This window comes from Microcebus murinus, chromosome 14 (assembly GCF_040939455.1).
Source record: "Microcebus murinus isolate Inina chromosome 14, M.murinus_Inina_mat1.0, whole genome shotgun sequence".
Lineage (NCBI taxonomy): Eukaryota > Metazoa > Chordata > Mammalia > Primates > Cheirogaleidae > Microcebus > Microcebus murinus.
This window is the reverse complement of record NC_134117.1, coordinates 12,943,260-12,965,867: the sequence shown is the minus strand read 5'-3', so window position 1 is coordinate 12,965,867 and position 22,608 is coordinate 12,943,260. Positions and strand designations below refer to the sequence as shown.

Genomic DNA, 22,608 nt, shown 5'->3' with positions numbered 1-22,608 from the left:
TCTCTCCATCGTCAGTTTCTGACATTCTTGCCACATGTCCCTAATGTCATATTGTCATCCCTGCACCAAATAGCACTACTATTGAGGACCAAACCTGGGACCTAGGCGGTAGTAGACCTGTGGAAGCCAGCCAAGACCACAAGTGTGTAGACATCTTTATTTTATAGCATTAACCTGCCCAGGCACAAACTGCATAATTCCACAAAGTTCTTACTGAATCAAGATGTTAACAGCAACAAAGGAGTGATAAAAAGCCCTCTGTTGAGAATCAGGCATCCTCATCCTGTCTTCTCAGCCTCCATAGGGGGAAAAAAATGAATACTTTACAAAGCTATTTCATGAAATGTTATGTTAAATGAACAACAAATTACTTTTTCTTTTACTAGCTTTTAATGCTAATAGTGCCATTTATTTCTGACCTTCAGAAATATGAGATATTTTAAATGACAACATAAAAAGAGTTCTTGTTTGAAAACCCAAGCTACTTTAGACTGCATATTATTACTCATAAGTATAGCATGTGCCAGCATCACTCATTTCAGCATCCCATTTATATCTAACTGGTGTATATTTCAGTTGACATTTATTGTTCTCCCGCATACGTGTCAAATTCCTTAATGCTGACTCTGACAAAGGCGTAGCGCTTGGTATATATAAATTACCTTTACTACCATATAATCAGTGTTATCTATTAGAATGCTATTTGTGACAAAATCATGTTCAAAATAAAAATTGAATTGATTTTTCCGTTATTTTAATATTGTGCCGCTCACAGCAAGCCTTTGATTGAATCTTAAACACTTTAATGCTCTATTTTTGTTTGAGGCAGATCAGAAATGGAGTTTGTACTATTCACAAAGCTAAAACAATTTGTAAAACAACAAAATCAAATTTCAAAAAACATCTTTATTTTCAAGCCAAGGGAATAAATTTAGTAAAGCTATCATTACTGTGTATACAACTTAGCGACGAAAGCCACGCACGCACATTTAATTTCTATGCATCCATTTTGGTCTAAATTAGATTTTAACTTTAATGCAGAGTATGAAAAGCCTCTATAAGGCCTTTGTTTCTACCTTTTCTCTCAAGCAATTGCAGGCTTTTTCCTGGCTAATACAAGCTCCAAATCATACTTTGCCCACCTCCCTCTCACCTGTGGATTTGGGCTGTATTCTCTGTGTTCTGTACGGGAGATTCTGGTTCTAGATCGTGCAAGGGGGTGTCTCTCAACAGGTTGACCCATGCTGCTTACAAAATAAATCACTTATAACTAGATACTGGCCAGCTCCATCCTCTTGTGTTAATTGATGGTTTAGAGCAAGGGTGGGTGAATTAGAGCCAATGGGCCACCTGTTTTGTATGATCAGCTAAGAATGGTTTTCACATTTTTAAATGGTTTAACAATTCAAGAGATAATATTTTTTGATACATGAAAACTGTATGAAATCAAAATGTCTATGAAGTTTTATTGGAACGCCGCCACCCATTGTTTACATATTGTCTATAGCTGCTTTCCTGCTTACACGGTAGAACTGAATAGTGTGACAATAGGGACCTTATGGCCCATGAAGCCTGAAGTATTTACTCTCTGGCTCTTTATGGACAGAATTGTCAACCTCTGGCTTAGAAAGAAGGGTCTTAGTAATTTATGTCCTATTAAAGGGGTTGGTACCTTCTAGGCAAGGGGCTGAGGTAGTACTCTAATAAAATACTGCATTCATGACAATAAATCTAATAGAAAGGTTTTGTGGACATATTAGTTAAAAGATCCTCAAAATGTTCATAAATGGATAAAATGAGGGGACAAAAGAACAATGAAGGGAAATAAAACAACCACAACCTTCACAAAGCTGCAGATTTGATAAATGTATTCATAAATTATAAAATTGTCAGAAATGCCCTTAGGCAAATAGGTTGAAAATACTTTAAATGCTCACAAAAATTGGGTTGAGTTTAAGCAAATGGAAGTGATTTCAGGCAAACTGTCATTGGGCGAGGGGTCTGTTGTAGCTGACAGATCCCAAACCCTGGAGACAAGGTCTGGGATTACAGAGAGCAGAAGCATCCATAGCCAGGCAGAGAGGCCTGGGCCCTTCCGCCTTCTTGTGACCTTCAGGAGAACACCCATCAGAAGCAAGATCTGAAGGACGTTGGGCTGGGTGCCCAGTTCCTCCAGGCCATGGAGTACCTGGTACCCCTTTCGGATGGTGCCCCAGGCTGGTCAGGAGAGGTGAGATGTATGCTCCTTCTCAGCCTTTGGAGTATCCAAGCAAATCCTATTTGAATCCAAGTATGGACGGAGGCTGGTGTAACCCCCTCCCTGCCCACCCCCACCCATACCTGCTCCATCAGCTGGAAACTAGAGGCTGCCAAGGAGAGGGCAGAGGGATGGGGGCTCTGCCTGCGTGACAACCTCACCTAAGGACAGCTCACACTCGTGGGTGGCTCACCCTAGGCCAGGCACCAAGGGAACGTTGAATGTTTTCAGGAGAGGTCATTTACTTAAGGAACATGGGGACCTTCAGGAAAGGAGGCAAGACCCCAACTCTTGAAACTCTTGGGTGGGACAGGGAGCTGATGAGCAAGGCCTCAGAGCAGAGCAAGGACATGAGGGTGTCCAGTCTCCATCCTTAATTGAACCTTTCAACCTTTAACTTTCAAGAAAGAGGAAACAAGAGGCCTGCAAGTTGTATGCCTGCGCAATGCCATGCCAAGCCCTTTGTGCTCAGTACTTCATTTAATCCTGCAGAATAACCTCACAAAGAAGACATCGTTACCATTTCATAACTGAGAAAAAATGGGGGCTTGGAGCACTTAGGTTTCTTGCTCAAGGTCACCCAGCAGTTATATGGCACAAACAGGTTCAAGGACCCCAAAGCCCAGCCCAGAACACCTTTAACCCTGGCACACTGGCTCTGCCACGTTTGTTATGCTTTTGTGTTCCTCCCGTTTCTCCCTCATCTGATTTCTTTCTGAATTGATTCAGTGTTGGAACCATGACTCATTCAGAAGTAGCGCATGCTGCTGTGACAGTGGCCACCGAGAAGACCCATGGAACATGGCAGCATGGCATGAAGATTAAATGTGCATTCCCTGGCCTCAGACTGCCTAGGTACAATTTCTGGCTCCACCACTTATTGTCTGTGTGACCATGAGCAAACTGCTTAACCTGTGTGCCTCAGCTTCCCCACCTGCAAAATGAGAATTATTTATACTAATTAAATAATCTATTCCAGGTAAGGGCTTAGAGTCTAGATAAGCAAGCACTCTATCCTCATTAGCTGCTGCTGTTGCTGTTTTCATTGTTGACTGATCATACCTGTTCTGTCTGCCTCACAGGATAGAATCCCAAGGGGAAAATGCTATGTTAAATAGAGCACTTCTTTAGGGGCCAGGAGCTCCGGGTTCTGAAGCCTGTGCTGCCAGTAACTCACTGTGTGGACTCAGAGACATCACCTCCCTACCGCTAACAGGTATTACCTATAGCCAGTGTTCCAGGTCCCTTTATCCCAATGGTAAACGTAATTGATAATATTTACTGGGCACACGTGGGCCACATTTACTTGCCTAATCTCTTAATCTTTATACTCACACTACTGGGTAGATGCTTTTATTATCTTCATTTCACAAAGTAGGAATTTGAAGTTCAGAGAGGTTAAGGAAGGTGTCTAGAGACATGCAGCCATAAAAAAGCCAAGCTGAGATACGAACTCAAGGAGTCTAACTCCTGCCCATGCACTTTACAGCTGTGCTTGAGCAGCATTAACTTAAAGCCGTGATTGAGATCCTATTAAGAGTCTGCTGGTCACACCACTCTGGGTCAGGGAGCAGGATCAGAGAACCTTGGCAATGCCTCCCAACACCAACCTCAGGGAGAACTGTCAACTCTTGCACAGAAAGAGAAAAAAGTGGCCCTAAAGGAGCACTTTATTGCCATGGAGTCAAACTATCCCAACAAAAGGCCCAGTGAATTTTGTCTATCAGGTAACAAAATTGATTTTAGTGGCAAGAATGAGCTCATTACGGATGCAGCTTGTGCTAATAATGATAATTTACTGAGCAGTAAAATCACCTCTCTACCTCCCCCGCCAACAGACAACGCTCTAGAAATTATAGGCTAGGGAGAAACAGAAAGGATAAAGATTAAGGAAAAGAATTACAGTGCAGAACTGCTTAAACAAAAGAGTTACAGATTTGCACATGGAACTTGGTAATCTTAATCATAAAGTTGTAAAAGAATTAGATACTATTAAAGAATTTTTATAATTGTCTTTATTTAATTTTGTTACTGCTGTCACTAGGTGGTTGTTTCTTGTTTTTGTTTCACTTTTATAGCTCAGGCCATTTTTTAGAAGTTGGTGCAAAAGGAATTGTAAATGACTTAAATATTGATGCACGATATGATCCCATAGATGAGAGTAAGATCAGCACAGTTGCAAGGAATCATTGCAGTCTGGCACACCCCCCTTAATTTCATGGGCAAAGATCCCAATAATCTTGAGCCGCAAGCAGCCATTTGCTAACTCTGTGGGTTAGGGAGAGGGGGCCAGGCAGACACGAATTCCATGTGGCTCATTCAGAGATGCAGCAGGCTGGGCCACTTGGCCCACAGGTGAGAGATCTAGCTGGTTTCCTTCTTGGGATTGTGGATCACTCTTGCAGGGTTTTAAGAATGCTGGAAGAAACCCTGACTTTTCTGTGAGTTTTACCCCAGCCTTTTGAAGAGAATGCCAGCTAGCTTCTATTAAGATGTGACTTTTGTCTTTAAATACATAATCTCTAAAATACTAAAATATCTTTTAGCCAATTCAAATAAGGATTTTGTAAATGACACTTTTTTCTGATTACGAAAACAATGCCTATTGGCTGTGGAAAATTGGAAAATGCACAAATAAGAAAATAAAAATGACCAATAGCACCAACATCCAGGGGGTTAGCACTCCCTGCTTTGTTTAACAAAAAACAGGATTATTGTGTGTGTGAGAGAGAGAGAGAGAGAGAGAGAGAGAGAGTGAGAGATACACATAGGTTACTATTGTATAGTTTTTAGGACCTTTTCCACATACTGTATCCTAATATTTTTTCACAAAAGTATTCTTCCATCACATAACTTTTTTTTTTTTTTTTTTTTTAAGACAGTCTCGCTTTGTTGCCCAGGCTAGAGTGAGTGCCATGTCATCAGCCCAGCTCACAGCAAGCTCTAACTCCTGGGCTCAAGCAATCCTTCTGCCTCAGCCTCCCGAGTAGCTGGGACTACAGGTATGCGCTACCATGCCCGGCTAATTTTTTTATATATATTAGTTAATCAATTAATTTCTTTCTATTTAAAGTAGAGACAGGGTCTCACTCTTGCTCAGGTTGGTTTCGAACTCCTGACCTCAAGCAATCCGCCCACCTCGGCCTCCCAGAGTGCTAGGATTACAGGTGTGAGCCATCGTGCCTGGCCCACATTATTTTTTAATCATGAGATTTGCTGTAATCTCAAATCCAGTAGGGATGGGGTCATTGTTTTGTTTTGTATGACAATCACCTTTACATACATCCTCGATTGTTTCTCTGGACAAGGGTTCTCAACCAATTCTATGCTAGGAACCCTCTGGCTATCTGGTGAAACCTGTGGACCTCTTCTCAAAATGTTTTCAAACATATAAAGTAAAATAGAGAAGATTACAAACAAAACTACATTAAAATATTATCAAAATATTATAAAGACCAAATTTATAAAATAACCATTTGTTTCTTTATTCATATATTGAATAACAATGTTAGAGAGTAGTTATAGTAGCCCTAATAACTACTATGATTGTAAAGTAGTGATGAGCTTTAACATTGTTTTAAGCTGTTTGAAACAACTGTCACATGATATGAAAAGATCTGCGATGACTATCGGGCTGAGTGACAGGTGATGCTGTAGTCTGTTGCTTACATTCATAAATGAAGGAAATACTAAATTCCACTTGGAGGTTAATGAAAACAAAGATGTAACTTTTTTCTCATCAAAGTTCTCCCATCTCCTGGTTTCTACCCTTGGGAGCCCAGGTAAAATTCTTGCCTTGGGAAAAAATCGCAGGAGGAGCTTGCTGCATCTTTCAGCTGGGCACATCTTTGAGCTTCCTGATGCCAACAGCCTGGTTGTCCCAGGAACGGCTTTTGATTTCTTCTGGGAGCTGATGGCTGCCCAGGGAGGTCAGAGTGCCTGTCAGTGGCAAGAGGATGTTATCCAGCATCGTGGGCTCAACTGTGTCCCTCAAAAGAGATACATTAAAGTTCTAGTCCCCAGTAGCTCAGAATGTGATATATTTCGAAATAGGGTTATTACAGGTGTCACTAGCTAAGATGAGGTGACTGGATTAGGGTGACTCCTAATCCACTGCCACTATTGTCTTTGTAAGAAGATGGCCACGTGAAGGCAGAGAGACTCACAGGGAGATTAAAGCTATGCAGCAAGAAATGCCGAAGTTGCCGAAAACCATCATAGGCTAAGAAGGGGCGAGGAAGGATTCCCCTACAGGCTTCCGAGAGGCGTGGCCCTGCAAACACCCAATTTTGGATTTCCAGTCTCCACAACTGTGAAACGATAAATTGCTATTGTCTTAAGCCACCCTGTTTGTGGTACTTCATTAAAGCAGCCCTGGCAAATTAATGCAGCTGGTATCTGCCAGCCACCTCCCCCCAAACCCCACAGACTGGGATTTGAAAAAATCAGGGCTGGGGAAGGCATGGCATCTGTGCCAGTGTTGGGGACATGCCACGCCAGGACCCAGGACTACCTAGTTAGAGGGCTGAACTAGGTCTTCAATGAAAAGAACAGATGCGCCCCCTCCCCAACACCCTGGCTCAAAGTCAATATAACCTAGAAAAATACTGCTCAAAAACCTGTAGCATGCTGGGAAGTAGCTTCTGTATTCCACATGATAATAAAAGGTCTTTGTCATTAATGACATGCTATTGCCAACAGCTCAGGATACAGGCAGTAGTTAAAAAATTCTTTTTTTTTTTTTTTTTTTTTTTTTTTGAGAGAGAGAGAGTGTCTCACTTTGTTGCCCAGGTTAGAGTGAGTGCCCTGGCGTCAGCCTAGCTCACAGCAACCTCAAACTCCTGGGCTCAAGCAATCCTTCTGCCTCAGCCTCCCAAGTAGCTGGGACTACAGGCATGCACCACCATGCCCGGCTAATTTTTTCTATATATATTAGTTGGCCGATTAATTTTTCTATTTATAGTAGAGATGGGGTCTCGCTCTTGCTCAGGTTGGTTTTGAACTCCTGCGCTCAAACGATCCGCCCACCTTGGCCTCCCAGAGAGCTAGGATTACAGGCATGAGCCATCACGCCCAGCCTAAAGAATTCTTGTTATTAAATTTCCTTATTGCCCTTTGGGGTGGGGGTGAGGGACTGATTTGGATGCAAGAATGGCAGGTTTTTTAACCTCCCCTTAAGGTTCACCTCTCCTTGGGAGATTCTGGGTTTCTAGCCTCTGCATGCTTTGCTGAACAGAGTGGCTCTAGATAAATCTTCCTGTAGGATGGCAAATTTGGCCTCTGAGTACAGCCACACATCGTCAGAGATCTGGGGTCCTCTCCTAGGGGTCTTTCAAGACCAGGGCAGCTTCCATCTGAAATAGAAACCATCCACTTAAGTCATAGGCAAGCAGCACCACTAAGCAGAGAGGCCATCACAAACATCTCATCCCTTTTTAAAAAAACAGTAAGAAGGAAAGAAAGAATCCTTCCTTACCTGGAACAGAGAAATCTGGATATACTGGCAGCAGCTCTTCATGTGGCAAAACTCTTGGAGAAGGAGCAGAAGGTTGTGTGGAGGTAACTCCATATGTTCTAAATTAAGAACAGAAGTCATACAGTTACTCCTTTTATTGAGAATAAATATAAGAATTTATATAATATATGCAGGTGAACATGGCTATGCTTATTTCTGTGTGAACATGGCTATGCTTATTTCTAATCCTTACAATTTATCCTGAAGGTAAAGATCATCATCCCCATTTTGCAGAATAGAAAACTGAGGCCACAAGAGCCATCCTACGCAGTGCCCTGGTGTCCCCTGCCTTCTCACCCACTTAGCACCCTCGGGCATCAGGCTGCTGCCAGGATGGGGAGCCCTGCGGGTGTTTACTCCCAACCCTCCCTGCAAACCCGCAGAGACCCCAAGCAGGGCTACTGGGCAATGCTGAGCACAGGTGGGGCGTGGAGGGTGGCTGCCTCCGGGGAAGGCCCTGCAACTACACCTCAGGCACTTTCTCTACGACAAATCAAACACAGAAACAGTCACAGTACTGGGATGGGGACATCTGGTAAAGCCCTGCCCAGGTCTGCTTTTCTCCCTTGATCTTGTGCCCGGGATTAGGACCCAAGCCAGACTTACTCCTCATATGGTTTCAGACGCGCTCTCTCAGCCCGCTCTATGAGGTCCAGGAAGTCCTTGTAGCAGTTTTTGGCCATGACCGTATACCTTGTGGCACAGCCAAGTTCAGTGACCCTGGCTCTCGGCAGGTAGCCCCCCCAGCCAGGGATCGGGGGCTCCTGGAGAGGTTTCTTTAAGTATTTGCATTCTGTGAAAAAGACATCATGCTTCCTGAAGGCTTTGGAAAGCCACACAGTGGGCAGGGCTCTTGAATTAGATGGCACCTCAACACTTAACCTAGGGTGAGCCCTCGGCCTGTGGACGTACTAAGGGCAGCCACCACTCACCGGTTGATTCTCCGTGCCAAGCACCTTGGTAGGGGCTTTGCAGGCAGTATCTCATTTAATTCTCTCACAAACCCTAAGAGGTTGGAACCCTTATGACCTCCACTGTATGAAGGAGGAGGCTAAGACCTTGAAGAAGTCACATAGCCAGGAAGGGGCAGGGCCAGTATTCAAACCTGCCTCTGTCTGATCCCCAGGTCCTTGGTCTTAAACAGATCCTGCTTATTTCCCAGGTTAATGACAAAGCTTCAGATATCCCTCTGTGAGTCACAGAGTCCGAATCTGTGACAGTTTACGTAAGGGAGGAAATCAAGAGATGCATCCAGGTTTGGAGAAAGCATATCAGACTCAGCACAGGAACTGACCTCCCAGTCCTGGCTCTGACTCTGGCTGGGGCTTCACTGCCCCAGATGCCACCTCCACTTGTGTAAGAGCCTAATTAGGCCACTGAGTCCCAGACCTTCAGAGCCGGAAAGCATCTAGGAAGCACCTAGTCCATCCTTCCCTGCCATAGATGAAGAAACTGGAACCCAGAGAGGTGAAGCAAGCTGCCCTAGATCCACAGCAGTAGTCACAGGGCTGGGCTATATCCGAACTCTTTGGCAAACATCCTTGCTATTGCTTGGAGTAACGCTTGGAAAATCTTAAAGCACAGCAAACATGTTAATTATCATGCATTCTTGAAAAGCCCCCAAACAATAATAATGATAGTAATAACAATAAAGGCATTCAATCTGTCACTTTTCCTACAAGCCTTTAGACCCTTATAAATGATATAGGTCAAATCATTGTTGTGATTATTATCATTATATAATCATGTCATCAATTGTTATTCAATAGGACACCCCTTCCCACCCAGCTAGCACCTGGAAGAGCTGGATTCAAACCCAGGTCTGACTTCAGAGTCCGTACTCGGACCTCAGCCAGGTGACACTACCTCTGGAAGCCTCACTCCCTCGAGATGGGAGTAACAGTCTTGAGCCCATAGGGTTATTGTGAGTGGTTAGTAAAATGATGGTGCCTGGCACAGAGAAAGCAACCAAATTATGGTAATTATTTGTTACTGATGCCTGAAAACTAACTGTGACTTGCCTAGGGTCTCTTAGTTCTCAGATCAGCACCCTTCTTCCCTGACCAGGACAGGGCCCCTGTCCCCGGGAAATGGATCTTTCTCATTTTGAAAAATGGAGCCTTTCCATTTCATGCTGACTCCTGGGGATTTGGAACTGTGCTGGATTCTAAGGGCTCTGTGGCAGCTCAGCTGGCCTGGGAGGATCTGCACTTGGGGTGAGAGGTGAGGGGAAGAGGGTTTAGGCAGCCGGTACCCAGGACCATGGGGTGGTACTGCCGGTAGTACTGGTGCAGCGCCCGCAGGACCGTGTTCTCGGAGTTGACAGGCTTCAGTTTCGGGGCGGTGGCCACAGAGCAGCGAAATTCCTCCAGCTGGTCTTTATAGCGCTGGGTGTTCTCCTGGAAGGTTTTCAGACAGTGGCCCATGTCATCTTCCTTGGCGGTTCCCTGGCAGCTAAGGAACGGCACAAAGCCTGCAAGAGCCGATGGGATCGCAGCCTTCAGCAAGGCAGCCAGCAAGGAATTTAGAGCCTGCCTAGACTGCCCAGAATTTCAGCCCACCACTTGGCCCCTCTTCCTCAGCCAGCAGCACTGCCATTTCTCCAAAGGCCATTAATACAAGCAGCGCCATTGTTTCCATTGTGGCTGGGCCCTCCCAGGGCCACAAAAAATGACCTTGGAACTGTGGAGGGAAGGCCCATTTCAATAAAGGCGATGACAGTAATATTCTTTGATGGCAAAGCCCCTGACGTCAGCCCGAACGGCAAACGGGGAAAGCATTTAATGGGACAAAATGATAGTCTGAGGAGTAATTGAAATTATTCATCTTTTTAGAGAGAAAGCTTATTTTCCTCAACACTTCCCAAATGCAATTTGGGATCTTTCTTGCTGGACCATCAGGAAATTGCAGGCTTATTAAAAGCAGAGACCTATTACACAAAAAGGTAAATTCATTATCTGCAAGACCCACCCCCAGAACAATTTTTCACCATTTCCCACAAAATAACATATAATCATTACAATTAGTGTGGGTAAAACACACAGCTATTTATTTAAACTGGATGCTGAATCCTAAGTACTATAATATTGTCACAATAAAACCATTTTTTTGAAGAACAAATGAGCAAAACTGGTTAAGAACTTGGTTTTAAACTGCAAATAAATAAGTGGCTCTCATTATTGAAGCCCAACATTTTTGACTTTGCCCCTAGGAAAACAAAACTTGGCTACAAAGTTGAAAAAAGCAACCCCAATCCCCCTACCCTACAATAAGCTACCTCTGGAAGAATCTGATTACTAGACTGATCTTGACAGCGCCGGAAGTCCTCCACGAACCAGCAAGTCTCCCCTAATGTCATGGTGAGACCACAGAATCCCAGGGTTCCTGCCATAGTGGTTTCCCTGCCATCAGGGCCTGCTTTGATCTGCACAGATTTTATCTCAGTGTATATATACCTGCGCACATAGGAATTGGGAATACAAGTGTCTTGCTAAGGACTAAGGCATTTAAACTAGGTTATGTGTGCTAGCTCCTTTAATCCTCACAACAATCTTTTGATATCCCATGTAGTGATTGAACTATATCCCCAAACAGAGATCTTCAAATCCTAACCCGATACCTGGGAATGTGCTCTTATCTAGAAATGGGGTCTTTGCAGATGTAATTAAGTAAAGGATCTAGAAATGAGATCGTCCTGGATTTAGGATGGGTCCTAAATCCAATGACTGGTGTCCTTATAAGTGAAAGAAGAGGTGGATTGGAGTCATAGAGCCACAGGAGAAAAGGCATGTGAAGATGGAGACAGCAACTGGAGAGATGCTGCCACAAGCCAAGAACACTGGGGCCTCCAGAAACTGGAAGAGGTAAAGGTAGGATCCTCCCCTAGAACCTTCAAGACACCTTGATTTCAGCCTTCCAGCCTCCAGTACATTTCTGTTGTCTTTAAACCACCCAGTTTGTGGTAACTTACTACAGCAGTCCTAGAAATTAACATATCCATTTTATCAAACTTTTATTTACTATAGAGAGGTAAGTCACTTACAGGTGGTAGTCAAGCAGATTTGAATCTCAGTTTGAACCCAAAGCCTGTTCTCTTAACCAGCCAGTAGGACCAGGGTGAGGCTGGGCAGCCTTGGCATATTCCCCAAGCACCACCCCTCCTGAGAATAGCTGTGTGGGACAGCTGAGGGCCTAAGAGGACCTCTGAGTTTGTCACCCACAGGGATGTGACTTAGTAAGTTCTCGGTTGCCCAGAAGCCTAAGTAGAAAGAGTCTCTAGGTAGGGCAACTAGTTGTCCTGGCTTGCCAAGGACTGAGGGGTTTCCTGGATGCAGAACTTTCAGTGCTAAAACCAAGACAGCACCTGGCAAACCAGGGCAGTGGGCCACCCTCCCTTTAGGAGACACAAGAAGGAATGGGAGCATAAGAATGACCTTTTTGGGAGACTTGAGAAAGCCCAACTTGGGAAAGACAGGGCCCCCCTCATTCATGTATCTGTCCTCATTGCACTGTCTATCCTAGTCCAAATTCATTCAATAGGCATTAAGTGCTTCCTGCATACTAGGCCATGTCCTGGGAGATCTGGCCTAAGTTCTCTCTCTCCATTTATAGAACCTGACTATCAGCCATCTTCAGGAATAGAGTGCTCTCAATGTGTGTCTTAAAAGCTAGAACTGCCAAGAGCAATGGCTCATGCCTGTAATTCCTACACTTTGGGAGGCCAAGGAAGGAGGACTGCTTGAGGCCAGGAGTTTGAGACCAGCCTAGGAAACACAGCAAGATGCTGTCTCTACAAAAACTTTTTAAAAATCAGTGGGTTCTGGTGGTGCATGCCTATAGTCCCAGCTACTACAGAGGCTGAGGCAGGGAGAATCAAGATCTTGAGTCTATGAGTTCAAGCTGCAGTGAGCTATGATTGTGCCACTGCACTCTAGCCTAGGCAACAGAGCAAGAACCTGTCTCTTAAAAAAAAGAAAACAAAAAAAGCTAGAGCACCTATACTGTCCCAGTGGGCCAGATAGTGACCCAAGGTAGGGACAGAGACCAAGACCAGGGTTTTCCTGCCAGGCATGGCTATACATGCCATCCATACTTACCACTGTAGCCTGGTGTGACTGGCAGCTTTCTCATGAAGGTCTTGGAAGATTCCATGGTTCCTCTCTCTGTTAATGAAGGGAAGGAGGAATGAAATGTTATCATCAAAAGTCCCTACCTTGGCCGAGCGTGGTGGCTCACGCCTGTAATCCTAGCTCTTGGGAGGCCGAGGCGGGCGGATTGCTCAAGGTCAGGAGTTCAAAACCAGCCTGAGCAAGAGCGAGACCCCGTCTCTACTATAAATAGAAAGAAATTAATTGGCCAACTGATATATATATGTAAAAAATTAGCTGGGCATGGTGGCGCATGCCTGTAGTCCCAGCTACTCGGGAGGCTGAGGCAGAAGGATCGCTGGAGCCCAGGAGTTTGAGGTTGCTGTGAGCTAGGCTGACGCCATGGCACTCACTCTAGCCTGGGCAACAAAGCAAGACTCTGTCTCAAAAAAAAAAAAAAAAGTCCCTGCCTCAAGTACTTACTACATGTGTGTGCAAGCCCTGGGAAGTGGAAGAATGACTTGTCAGGGGTTGGGACAGAGGCAGCACCACCATCTTACCCAAAGCCAGTGGATGTGGCTGGCTTCAGTTATGAATCAATAATCTGGTTCCACCAGTGTCTACCTTCCCATGGAGACCCTCTCCCCTCCATCCAACCTTCCATCCATCCATCCATCCATCCATCCTTCCATCCAACAATTATGAACTATACACATACTATGGCCATGGAATGTAACAGAGGTTGGCAATATAAAGATGCACAAGGCCCAGGAGCCCCCATGTAAGGACAATGAATCTTGGGGCAGGGGAGAGACAAGGCACTCACACCTCCGGAGCCCTTTCTTTGCCCAGGTGATTTTTGCCAGTCCCCAATCTCACCCCTGGAATATCTGGAGACATTTTTGATTGTCACATCTGGGGAATGGGATGCTACTGGTGTCTAGTGGCCAGGATGCTGGTAAATATCCAAGAAGGCACTGCACAACAAAGAATTAAATTCTGCTTGAAGGGGTCAGGAAGTCCCAAAAGACTAACATAGAGTCCTAGGTGAGTGAGCAGAGTGTGTGTGTGTGGGGGGGGGCGTCCACTGAAGCGTGAGTTTATGTAGATGCTGTTTCTGGAGCAAAACCCCTTCCCTCTTTGGGCATCACCGGTAGTCCCCCCAAATGGGCCATGGCCTTGCCACTTCCTACCCTGCCAAGCTAGTTCATCTCCTTAAAGTGATGCCCTGGAGGCCAGGAGAAGGAAATTCAGGGTGGAGGGGAGGGCCACAGTCATGGGTTAGTCAGTAATGATGTGAATTGTTAAGACAGTTCAGCCCCCATCAGGCTGACAGCGGTGAGGACTGCACCATGTCTAGGCCACTGATCTCGGACCCTGATCTCAGGTGCCTGGCTCCTGAGAGCAGACGCTGGTCCTGCAGTCACAGACCTGGCTCTGAATCCACATCCAACACATCCAGACCACCTGCTTCCCAAGAATTGTTCTGAAAGCTTTACATGTATGTGTTAACTTATTTAATCCTCTCAACAGCCCCATGACAAAAATGCTATTATTATACCCATTTCCAGAAGAGGATTAAAAAAGGCAACAGGTATTTATAGAACACTGGCTGTGCCCACATGGCTGAAGCAGAACGGTTCTTGTTTAATCCCCACAGCTTCCCTAAGAGTTAGTTTCTACTGGAGTCCCCATTGCATAGATGAGGAAAAATAAGGCCAAGACGGTTCTAGAGTAAAAGGGGATATGAACAAATGACCTCTAAAATCTTCCTGGAGGAGGTGTCCTGAGGGAGGGACCAGGAGGGGGCTAGAAAGCCAGAACAGGACCCCTTCCCGCTCCCTAGCGCTCACCTGGGCCGGCCTGGATCATGCCTGGTGGGGCCTCCTGCCCACCCCAGCCTCTGTGCCAGCCTCCCGGCCTCCACCTCCTGCCAGGCCTTTGTGCGCTCACCCCGCGGGGGAGGGAGCGGGAACGCCCCACCCCGTTCCTTCCCTGCCCCCCACCGGGAACGGGGAGCGGTGGGTGAACAGGGTGAGTTCGCGCACGTACCCCAGCTCAGCCCGGCCCCCGATGTGAAAATGGGCATTTGGCCTCGAAGCTGCCCCCCGTGCCCTGCCGTGTCCCCGCAGCGGGGCTCAGGGGCTCGCAAAGCGCTGGGCCGAAGCCGCCATCTTGCCGGTGTAGACTGGGGCGTCGGGGCCTGGCCGCCGCCTGGAAGCCGGAGGCCTTGGGGGGAAACGGGGGCGTCTGAGCAGGGCCAAAAGTCAGGGCTGTGGGAGGCCGGGCGGCCGCGGGAAATGGCCCGGGGAGGAGGCGAGGCCCTGCTGCCCGCCGTGGTGGTCTCCGGACCTGGCAACCCCCGTCCCTCTTTCCATCTCCCATGATTAGAGGCCGGATTTTCAGGTGGCCGGGGCAGGGCACCAAACTGAAGGGCTGCCTGGGGAAGGCGAGTCTTAACGCCTTTCTCATCATCCTTAAACCAGGTGGAGAACTCAAGTTTGCCTTTACAAACGGCTGGCCCGGGCACAGCTTCCCAGCGGACGTGTGGTTTGCTGCACCTCCCAGCCTTTCCTACCTCTGCTGTCCTAGAAATTGAACTTCTGATAAAGCCTGGTGGAGCAACCATCATTTATACCCCTCTTAAGAGCCCTAGGACTCCACTTCAGGCCCGCTTATAGAGCCAACTTTGGGGAGTGACCCTTGTGTGGGGCCTGGAATTAACCCAAGGCTCTGGACACAGCTAGTGTTTGGTGCCTGCTAGGATGCCCAGGGGCACACACTTGTCCCAGGCCTTCGGCATGTTTTCAATGACTTTCATTAGGGGCCAGCAGAGTTGTCAGTGGCCACCCAGCTTAGCTTGTTTCTCTCTGGCTGCACTGCTTTCTTCTAGCTTAGAGGGAAAGGGGCTCTGTGGACACCAATGGAGCCTTGGTTCCTGGCAAACAGAGAGGCTAGTCTTGTTGGAATGACTGTTAATAAAACTTAACAACACTTGGTAAAGGACCCGAAAATCAGTCTCCACCTGAGATGGGGTGGAAGGGGAGGTCAGTAATCACCTGTCCATAATTCCATTTGCAAACCCAGAATGGGGAAAAAAATGTCTGGGCCACATGAGATCCAGAGTTTTGCTTTATTTGACATCCGTGAAGACAGTTTGCAGATACAATCCTGTCAAGTTGTGAACTGCTGCAAAGTTCTGTGAAATTTGAATTTATCTTGTAGTGAACAAGACCCCAATAGCTGTTTATTTTAGAATTCAAGCAGATGAGAGGTGTGACATTATGGCCAACAACTTTTATACTAGTCACCCACTTAAGCCATTTCCTAGCATACATATGCAGCTTAATCACAGCTATTACATCTCTACTATGTGAAATTCGATCTTCAACTAATAATGCATTTTGACTCCTGTATATATTGGTGCATGCGATTCTTTGCTACCCTGGCAATTAACCAGACCTGGTCTCTAAAAGCTAAACTTGGTCTAAATAACATTCTAAAGGTAGGGCAGCCTTTGTAATCTGGACTCATCTCAGCCATTACTTTGCAAAATCACTTGTGTGGCTCCTTTTTTCCCTTATCCTGTCTGTAACTTGTCTGTTATTCAGCATTTATTAATAATGCCTACTGTGTACAGAAAAGGTAGTTACAAAGGAAATCCTTGGCAGTCTGCTTCCAAGAAACGTGGATATTAGATAATATGCCCAGGGGCGATTGAGTAATGGGTCAAAACATTTTGAAAAATTTCCTAAGATTAGAAAATGTGAACAAGTGTACTTATCCAGTGCTTTCATTCTAGAATACTTTAGCAGGGGGTGGGGGGCGTAACAGATGGATTTGGGGGTTTCTTTTAAGGAATTTGACTACTAGGGCTGCATATCTGTAGCCAGAAGAAAGTCCAGTAAGATTATCCCCCTCTCTGTCTATCTGCTAACACTGCAGATTCCTATCAGCTTATTTAAGAGAATAGTAGACAAGGAGACATCCTTAATTCAAGGTGGGAAAGGCTTTATGTTAGCAAAAAAAAAAAAAAAGCGGGGGCTTACCTATATTGCTCAGACTTACATTTAACCCAGGAGAAAAGCTGGGTATACGTACCACTTGGTTCCTTTCCAGCATAAAAACATCACACATAGTGAACCACACTTTGCCTTCAGAGTAACTGCTTTGCCCCAGAAGAGAGGCTGATGACAGGACGCAGAGCTTTCTAAAGTCGTTCTGCACAGTCATATTGCTTACAGAACCAGAATGTTCAGCTCTCAAAGTCTGTACAGGAGAACTGATAAAATATGCTCCTTTAAATATAATCTGTGAATCTTTGGGAAGGGTGTACATGTAGAAGGTTCTAATGAAGTTGTTGATCCAGGTGGTCTGTGTGTTCAGAGTGTTCTGACCCTAGGCACCTCTGTCTATTGCTCAGTCTTGCAAACATAGTCCATAGCTTGGTATCGGCACAAATGGATGCTTAGTGAGCACAATTAAAAAATGAAACTGTGGAAAATTAAGGACAGCAATTAAAGAGCATTTCCTCTTTTTTAAAACAAGAAAAGCACATCGTAGAAATAAAGATTCTGTACAATATTCTAACATTATATATACACAAAATTATATTACTCATAACAACATTGAAAAGTCTCATTTGTAGAACATAGCTGGCAACATCAAAGAAAGATCCATAACATACAGCTTTTGAAGCAGCACGGGTAGCGGGAGAACACTAGCAAACACACCTTTGTGCCTGGATAACAAAATCCTGCAACCAAGTTATGTGACCAGCGTTCTCTAGTTCTGTGGTTTGCTTGTGTTTTACATTCTAGTAAGGAATTCTGCAGCAGGCAATGTAAAAAGATGTGAAAATGAAATTGAAAAAGCTATTTAAAATCTGCATATCTGCCATGATATGGGGTTTGTGAATCCAACTTGCATTCGAAGTTCATTTGCTCATTCTCTATTCATTCATTATGCATGCCTCCAGTGATTTAAAATTGGAACGGCTTCCAGCAGGTGGAGAAGACAGCTTTGAACAGGTCAGATGGGCTGTGAGTCAGATTCTTGATTCTTTTTCCTCAATTGGCTCTGGAATGTTGGAGAAAATCGGTTTTGTACAGTGGGGAAGGAGAGAAGGCAGACCAGACCCTCTAGCTGGTTCATCAGTCAGCCCTGTTCTTAGGGTTCCTTTCTAGCATTCTTTTACCCCCTTAGGCCCTTCCTATGAGGGCTAAAAGGGCCATTCCCATGCCAGGTGGAGCCTCAACCCCACTGACGAAGGGGCAAGATGCAGGATCACCTTCACATGCAAATCCTCTTCTAAGGTGACGTAAGGGGAAGATCAAAGGGGGCTGTGGTCTGTGCTTCAGCTTCGGCAGAACCTGAAGTTAGCATTTGCCAGATTTCAGTTGAACCTGGTCCCCTCTCCAAGAGTGACTGCAGTTAAAAAGGGACAGGATCCAGGAACCTGTTTTTAACAAGCACCCAGGCAATTCTGATGCAGGTGAGCACAGAACTGCTTTGAAAAAAAAATGGCTTAATTCATCAAGTACAGGTCTACATGTTATTTGTAGACAGGCTTTAAAATCTGAAGATACGAATGACACATTTCATAGAACAGATGCTCTGCTCATATTTCACCAAGTATTCCTTTCAAAACGTGGGAATAAATGGCCAAAACCCTTAGGGGGATGAAGGTGAGCGGGAAGGAGGGGGTTAATTTAAAAGCTAGATGCTTTTCAGGGTGGGGGCTGCCCTGGCCTTCTGTGAACAAGGCATATGGCAACCTCATTTTCTCACACAGAATCTCTACTAAGATTAACTAGAATTACTTATGAACTTAGAAAGCAGGACTTGGCATTCTGGGAATTATATCACAGCATATAATTTGGGATCTGTCAGTAACTCTTTAATATCCATTTCCATCAGAGCAACTTTTTACTTGCTGAAAAGGTGAGATATCAGCTCTCCTACTCATGAAAATCAGAGTGGATTAGCCAAACTACGGTTGTTCCCCCCAGAACCTCCTCGTTATTTAAATGATATGAGAACCTAAAACAGCACCCACCCGGTGTAGGCAGTCTTCTATCACCAGCTAAAAACATTCCAAGTTCCCACTGAATCACCACTTTCAATCACATAATGATGAAAAGAAATTAAATGCAGATGGGTGGTATTTTATACTGACTGCCATCCAAAAAAATTTAAAAGTCTCAGATGAAGATCTCCTCCTGGCTCAAAGATCTCATTTTAAATCTAGAAAGATAGCAAGAGGGCATCGTAAATCCTACTTAACAGAGATCTATTCCAAGCAGGCTCAACCACTGCTGCAGAAATGTACTGATTCCCTTGTCGGTGGCTATTTTACCACGTTTGTACCTATGAAAACTAGCTGCTCTTCTAGGATCCTTTAATTTCCTATGTCCAAACTGTATTCCTAATTTCTGGCAGTTTTTCTGACTCCAATGTGCCCGCAAAAATCCCTAATTGTTTCTAGCCTTGATTGTTCTCATCTTCCCTGCTGAAATTCAGGTGGGCAGTGGCATGGGTCAAGGTCAGGGAAAGAACAGTCAAGGTTGAGGTCAGCAGATGCAGGTAAGTCGAGTCGAGGGGGCAGGCGGCAGGGGGGAGTGGTTAGTAATTTAAGAAGTCGATCCCGACTTTGACACTCTTGGAGGTGGCTATATCAACGGCTGTGGCCTTGATCTCAGTGTCCCCGAACTGCATAAGGGTCTGGATCTCCCTCCGGGCGGGCACTGCCACACCACTGGTCCCCGTCAGATCCAGGCGGAGCGTGCCGCACTTCTTCACCCCGGGGTCGGTGATGAAGCTGACGTTGTCGTGCTCAGAGCTGTAGATGTTGATGACGATGACCAGCTGCGAGGGCTTGGCTGGGGTATAGCTGCGCTTGACCAGCTCACCCAGGGCCACCGACTGGTCGGCAGAGATGAACTTGTCGAAGACGTCGGTGCACCAGCGAGTGCCGTCTTTCACCAGCAGCTTCTCGGGAGGGTGCTTGCCCTCCACGTAGCGGTTCAGCACGCCCACCCCATAGGTGAGTGGGGACCGGCGCACCTTGATGACGGCGGGGTCCAGGCCAAAGAGGACAGCACCCTTGAGGATGGTGAGGCCCACATCCTGGGGGATGATGATCCGGCACTTGTCCCCGAAGGCAGCCTGCACTGCCTGCTGCAGGAGGGGTGCCTCGGCAAAGCCGCCCACCAGGAAGAGGAACTTGACAGTGGACACCTCGGGCTTCTGAAACAGGTCCCCTGAAAGGGAAGGGGAAGGGAGAACATCCTGTCACCAAGAGTCAGCAAGCAGGGGGGAACAGGGCTGCCCAAGTCTGTGGAGGGTAGACAAAACCACTTGGGCCAACGAGGAGGACAGGCTTAATCTGAGCTTCTTGAACAGAATTTTTAGAAAGCTGATCTTTTAAAGAAAGGGAGTTTGCACACCAATATGTTCAGGAATAAGAGCCAGAGCTGCTACTTAGTAGAAACCCATCTGAACAGATAAATGGTAGTAATTTTAAATAGAATTTGTTATGCATAAATGAATATTCCTAAAGCTCTCCAAATGTGGTTCTGTTGAGTAAGTCAAGGCAGGCTGTTATAAATAGAATTCTTGGATTTTCATAAAAATCCCATCTGATTTGGTAGGTGAGGGGTGGGAAGTGGATTGGGGGTGGGGGTTGGGGTGCTTGGATACTGCGAAAGGTCCCTGGTGAGTCTGCTATGCGTCCCTAGGAGAGTGCCACCAACAGAGCAGGACAAAGGCATTGCCCTCTTGCACACTTTCCTTTGTTTATACAACAGTTCCTTCTCCTCTAGCAGGGTAAGGATTCCCAGTTTGTCCTGATAAAGCAAGGAATGTGCATTTCCTAGGGCCTGTAACTTTCAGATAATAATATTGCTCTAGAGCTTCCAGCTCTCTGACTTTTAAGGGCAAACAGAAAGCCCGGGTGAGACAGGCTCTCAGTGGCTTTCTGTGCCCAGCAGCCTCCCTCGTACATGCTTGAGCCCTGTCCAGTCCCAGCCCTGGGTCCCCTGCCGGCCTGGCTTCACAAGCACTCACTGGTGATGCAAGAAAAGTCGCTCCCGGTCCTCAGCTCTGTGTCACCGAAGGGGCCAAGCCCTGGCAGATACTTACGCAGATGCTCAATGATGCTGTCGATGGTCGGCTTAAAAAGGGCATTCATGGCGTCCGGACTCATCCTCAGCATCCCCTGCGAGGACCACTTCACGAAATCCACACTGTGGGAGGGTGGCAGAGAGGAACAGGCAGTGAGTATCTACACGATACCCAGACTTCTCTGCAGAGACAGGTGCCCTGGCAGGATATCTGTCACACCTCAGGGGCATAAAGGGGTTGAAAGTCAAAGGCACCCTTGGGAACCCCCTAAATTGTCATGGCCTGGAACCTGAGGAGCTTAAAAGCTAAATGTAACCTCCTCTGTGTATCTTAGCATTTGGCTGTGGCTGACTTGCCCTGAAATAGGGGAGGCCAAAGCCTAGCACAAAAGACAAGGCGATAAAGGGCTCTCTCTCTCTCATGGAGCACCACACTGTGAGTCAACAATATTTGGGTTCGAGCATGACATGTTCCTTGTCCTGCTATGTAAAGCTACAAACATCTGTGCTCAAATGCATGTCCTCAGCGCTCCAGGCACCTGTCACAAAACAGGGATAAGCCTGATTCCTACTGGATGGCCCTCATGGTGTCTCTGTCAAAGGGGCAGCGTGTCCAGAAGTGGTGGCGTGGGGCAGGAAGAGCCTGGACAGAAAGCCAGGATTGAGGGTGCCGGGACTGTGGGGCTCTGGTGTGGCCACCACCACTGAGGAGCTGTGGGACCTTAGGCAGGTTGGCCTCCCTTTTCTCTGAGCCCCATCTTCACATCTGGAAGTCAAGGATAATAGCACTTGCTTTACCTCCCTCGCAAGGGTTGTTGTGAAGATCAAGTTAAATACCACATCTGTGAAAACACTTTGGAAACTTTCTGACACTCAATGAAAGCCAGGGACTGTTTCTTATCCAAACGCACAGTGAGTACCCCACCTGTTCTAAAGTTCAAAAGGGCAAAGCAAATGGTGTCTCTGTCCCCGACACAAAGCACACACCAGCTGCTGCCCAGCAATGCGTTCTAGATGCTGCCAGGTCTCCCAGAGCGGGAATTCTTTCCACAGCATTGGCCACAGGACAACATGGTGCGGTGTGGAATGACCCCATGGTTGGCCATGGCTATTTTCCTTAGTAGGAGGGTTGACTGGCCCCAGAACTGTGCAGATGCCCTCAATGGGGCAGAGAGAACACAAACTCAGAAGAGGGTCTGGGTTGGCCCTGCTCCAAGGGCAAGAAGACCTGGAATCAAATCTACTTTGTTTCCCACTAAAAGGAACCAAAGGCCAACTCCAGGTCTGGGGTAAGGAATGTACAAAATGGGCCAGGAGTGTCTTCATGTATCAGAAGGCAAAGACACTGTCAAAGACCATTAATGTCATTGTCAAAAGGACTCAGAGCCAACCTGAAGAAGCTCCTACTGGCCAAGATGGGATAATTTGAGTGTCAATAAGAATATAATTTGGTTTCAAGTACACCAAATATGCTTAAATCCATGAATTCTCAATGATACTGCCTTTGTACCCTTGTAAAACAACAACAAAAAAAATCCATTAGCCACTTTGGAGGATGTTGAGAAATAACTTTTTGGTTTTTTTTAACTTATAAATGGATAGGAAAAAACAACCATTTATCCTGTC

At 46.1% G+C, this 22,608-nt stretch overlaps 2 protein-coding genes across 6 annotated transcripts in view; both read right to left on the bottom strand.

The window, feature by feature from the left end:
* Positions 1-5,717: 5,717 nt before the first annotated feature.
* SPMIP5 (sperm microtubule inner protein 5) lies at positions 5,718-14,794 on the bottom strand. Its single transcript, XM_012774879.3, has 7 exons — positions 14,713-14,794; positions 12,869-12,934; positions 10,027-10,245; positions 8,379-8,565; positions 7,734-7,831; positions 7,443-7,611; positions 5,718-6,196 (listed from the first exon to the last, which is right to left on the bottom strand). Exons 1-7 carry the CDS (start codon positions 14,729-14,731, stop codon positions 6,022-6,024), a joined length of 933 nt encoding a protein of 310 aa, XP_012630333.1. The 5' UTR covers positions 14,732-14,794; the 3' UTR covers positions 5,718-6,021.
* Positions 14,795-15,973: 1,179 nt separating this feature from the next.
* The window catches only part of HSPA12A (heat shock protein family A (Hsp70) member 12A), a 145,523-nt gene continuing 138,888 nt past the window's right edge, over positions 15,974-22,608 (bottom strand). For all 5 annotated transcript variants that reach the window (XM_012774768.2, XM_076009760.1, XM_012774787.2 and 2 more), the window contains 2 exons: positions 21,002-21,105; positions 15,974-20,121 (listed from right to left, as the gene is read on the bottom strand). In XM_012774768.2, the coding sequence (XP_012630222.1) occupies positions 19,484-20,121; positions 21,002-21,105 (742 nt within the window). In that variant the 3' untranslated portion in view covers positions 15,974-19,483. The remainder of the gene's footprint in view (positions 20,122-21,001; positions 21,106-22,608) is intronic.